The following is a 3,742-nucleotide window of genomic DNA, read 5'->3' as shown; positions in this document are numbered from 1 at the left end:
ATATATATATATATATATATATATATATATATATATATATATATATATACACAAACTATACCACTTTAAGCTCGAGCAACGCTGAGTATCTCTGCTAGTATGTAATATAGTAAACATGACAAATAACAACCATACTACAAACACCTTGTCTTTTAATTATAGAGATGCAACATACCATTAATTAAGTCATTTGAACATTCAAGTAAGGTATGAAACGATAATTTGTATTGATATTGAATTTTCTTTATTAGAGGGACGGGTATTAGGCTAGTAAGTAATTAATTTTCGTATGTTGTTGTTAGTGTTAAATAACATCAGACAAGTTATATTTAATATATTTGGCTATTTTAGTTTGGGAAATGACCTTGAATTTTTCGCCAATTATTTCACATTCAGAAGTTCATGTCTTAAAGTCTAAACACTCAAGTTTCAAGGAGGCACCATCGCTGAGAAGTACTTAGAGGAATCAGTCGAACTTTTATAATTAGGTTTAAAATCGAAGATGGTTAATTGAAAGAGCTGTCATTTTACAAAGTGTCCAACTGGCACTGAGGGGATCTACAAGGGATAGATTTAAGATCCACTCACATCTATATTGCAGTAATTAACAAAGAATTCTGATTTGGACTGATCTCATTAAAATTATCTCCCTTGCTTCTTGCTTTAAGATTTCGAACTGTGCTATAGGGTGTTTTTGCCTAAGAATTGCTCAGATAATCTCATTAATCAAAGTTTTTCAGCATAAGCAAAACCCTCGAGGAAGAGTTAAGCCACTCTATATCTTTTTAATCACTGTATGGCAAATATTTTACAGGCAAAACATTTAAATTAACTCACAGACTGCTAAGACTATATCTAAACTTGAGAAATTATAAAATATTATCAGAAGTTAAAACGCAAAATAAAATAAGTCTATTCTATCAACAAGTAACCAGTAATGTTGACATTTTCGAATCGTTATTATTTAAAATCACATTTGATAAAATTTCGGTAGATTATTTCAAAAGCAATACTTATGTCGCTAGTCCATGATCGAGAGACAAATATTTCTGCATATTTGTTTTCCAATCAAACAATACAACTTTCAATTGGTAAAGGACACGAAGAAGAAAAACTTATTAACGAAACAAGAGTAATTAGTTTGAAATTAATAACTTTCGACAAAGTCGGTGAGTTTATATAAATTCCACGGAAAAGAAGACAGGCAAAAATAAACGGTGAATGAATGAATAAGGAACAGGAAACAATAATAATGTGACGATAATTTAGCGGGGAACAACAATAATTTTAACAACAACAACAGTAGTAGTAGTAGTAGTAGTAGTAGTAGTAGTAGTAGTAGTAGTAATAATAATAATAATAGCAATAATAAAATATAACATTTAATAATTTAAAATATTATCACAAGTTAAAACCATACAAACATCAATGCTGTAGCATTTAGCGGTGTTCAAACGTTCGATGTCGCCTATCAAGTTTTCTTGCTTTGTCACAGAAAGAAGCGAAAAAGAATAAAGGACCGTTTGTTGTATGAAACCCAGCAGTTTTGTTATGAAACTAAAATCTTTGTTGTTATTTCTTTATTCTCCCAAATAACAAAATCATTATTTCTAACAGAAATAAAACATGCAATTTCGAGAGAAGTATAAATTGTGAAATTAAACACACGCAAAAAAGGATAAGTCAATAACTGCTTCTTTATTTTATTGACCCCCACCCCCGGAAAACGAAAAGTGAAGCTGGCATTTGTGGAATTTGAACTCAGCATTGTAAAGAGTCGCAACAAATGCAGCGAGGAATTTTCCCGCCGCTCTTAGCGATTCTGTCAAATACCGAACACCCCTTTTAATTTACTGTTCTTTCATCTCAGAAAAATATGCTTAAGTACCAGCTGTCATAAAACAAAAACTTGAAAAGTGACTCAGAATACTGAGTAATTTTTTTTTTTCAAATATATATAAAACAATTTCCACGAGATAAATAACACTGAATCTGTTAATTCTATTTCCTATTTATCACTTTCGTTGTTAGTTTTAAATGCTGACTCAAGATTTTTTTTTTAATGTTACAAATAAAGTTGTTTTCGCTTTTATTTGTAACGTTGAAAATTGACTTACCGCAAAAACCAAACTGCCGATAAAAACAAATAAAATTGTTAGATAACTCCACGCCATTCTCCGTGTTTAGATCGTTCGGTTGGATAAACAATCGCAACACACAATTATTAATAAGAGTAGATAATAAATGACAAAAATTACGATACAAGCTGCAGACTGGATTACTGCTTAAGACATGATTAATGCTTTTGACAATTCTGACGATTGCCGCCTACATTCTTTGACGTCATCAGATATCTTTTCTCTGATAAGTCAGTCTATTGTAGGCTCGCCCCCAATCTGCATCAAAGCTTTCACTTTTTCCCTTCCACCGTAATTATTATTTATAGGAATTATTTTATTAATAACAGTGATTTCTATGACTTTCGCAAATGTTATTTTTTTCTTGTCAGCTTTTCCTATTGAGTAGAATCCATATCTTTTTACTGAATTACTTCGTTCGCACAAGGCACAAACACATCAATTACAATCAATTAGCGATTCTCTGTGAATAGAGAACTCGCTGTATTGACCAGTGACCCCCAAGATTGTTGACCACCGATTCAGAGCATTGCCGATCACTGACCCAGGGCACAGCTGACCATTGATCCACTGCATTGTTCACCATGCGTCTGTAGCATTGTTGACTACAGACCCATATGGCGCAGCCATGCTTACATTAAATGAAGTAACTGATGATGTTTGCGAGCATTTGTTGCTTCATCAACAACTTTCAATGAACACAACTTGCGTAATGACTGTATGTAGAGTCCATATAATAGCTGTTGAGATGGGCGTTAGAATATTCATTTCTTTTAACGTTTCCATATCTACGTCTTCTCTATTGTAAACTGGTAAAACATTTCAGGTTGGTCAACAACCATGCCTGGAGGATCCCTAAATGCAGTACATAGCTTCTGTCATGCAGAAATCCAATTTAACAGTGGAAGAGGATGATCTAAAAGTACAGTGGCTAGAATATGAATTGGCCAGAAAAAGTTTAGATAGCATATCTATGAAAGTAACAATTGGTTTCACTTTCATTTTGAGTAATTTACACTGTCGCTTGGGTTGTTGTATTGTTGGCTGGTCTCTGGCGAAGTTGATGAATGAAAATGTGTTTTTTGGACTGCATGAAGTAACTAAACAACACCCACGTACATTTATTAGAATATTTTACTATTGAAAATAGAGTCAAACTGTGTTGGTCTTTTACAAATAGCAGCTGCAATAATTACAAATTGAGAGAGAAATACTGCTTGGTGTTTACAACAAACTACTGACACAGCAACATTTGGCTGTCCCATCATAACTGGAAACAATTATGCTTTATTCATGCCAATGAAGATTCTTGTTATCTATCAGCCATTTTTCTTAACCATCTTCTTGTTAAGACAGATGATTGTAGCAAGGATGGAGACATCGTGCAGATGTCTCAACTAGCAAGAGGTGAGACATGTGAATGAGTTAGCCTCTCTCAACACTCTGCAAAGAGTGTCAGTACCAAAATAGCTTTTCTTTTTATAGAGTACAAGAAGAAGATTATAGAAGATTGAATCACACACTGACTTGACACTGATTGGTTACTCAACAGATCTATCATGTGAAACTACTGTGGTTTGGTTGTGATGTATGACTGCTCACCA

At 33.2% G+C, this 3,742-nt stretch overlaps 1 protein-coding gene across 1 annotated transcript in view; it reads right to left on the bottom strand.

The window, feature by feature from the left end:
• Positions 1 to 2,326, bottom strand: part of LOC106876983 (glutaminyl-peptide cyclotransferase) — an 89,843-nt gene extending 87,517 nt beyond the window's left edge. Inside the window, exon 1 of the mRNA XM_014925755.2 lies at positions 2,118 to 2,326. Within this exon, the coding sequence (XP_014781241.1) occupies positions 2,118 to 2,174 (57 nt within the window). The 5' untranslated portion in view covers positions 2,175 to 2,326. The remainder of the gene's footprint in view (positions 1 to 2,117) is intronic.
• Between the last annotated feature and the right edge of the window lie 1,416 nt (positions 2,327 to 3,742).

Source organism: Octopus bimaculoides, chromosome 11, assembly GCF_001194135.2.
Source record: "Octopus bimaculoides isolate UCB-OBI-ISO-001 chromosome 11, ASM119413v2, whole genome shotgun sequence".
Lineage (NCBI taxonomy): Eukaryota > Metazoa > Mollusca > Cephalopoda > Octopoda > Octopodidae > Octopus > Octopus bimaculoides.
This window is presented reverse-complemented; position numbering and strand designations above follow the sequence as displayed.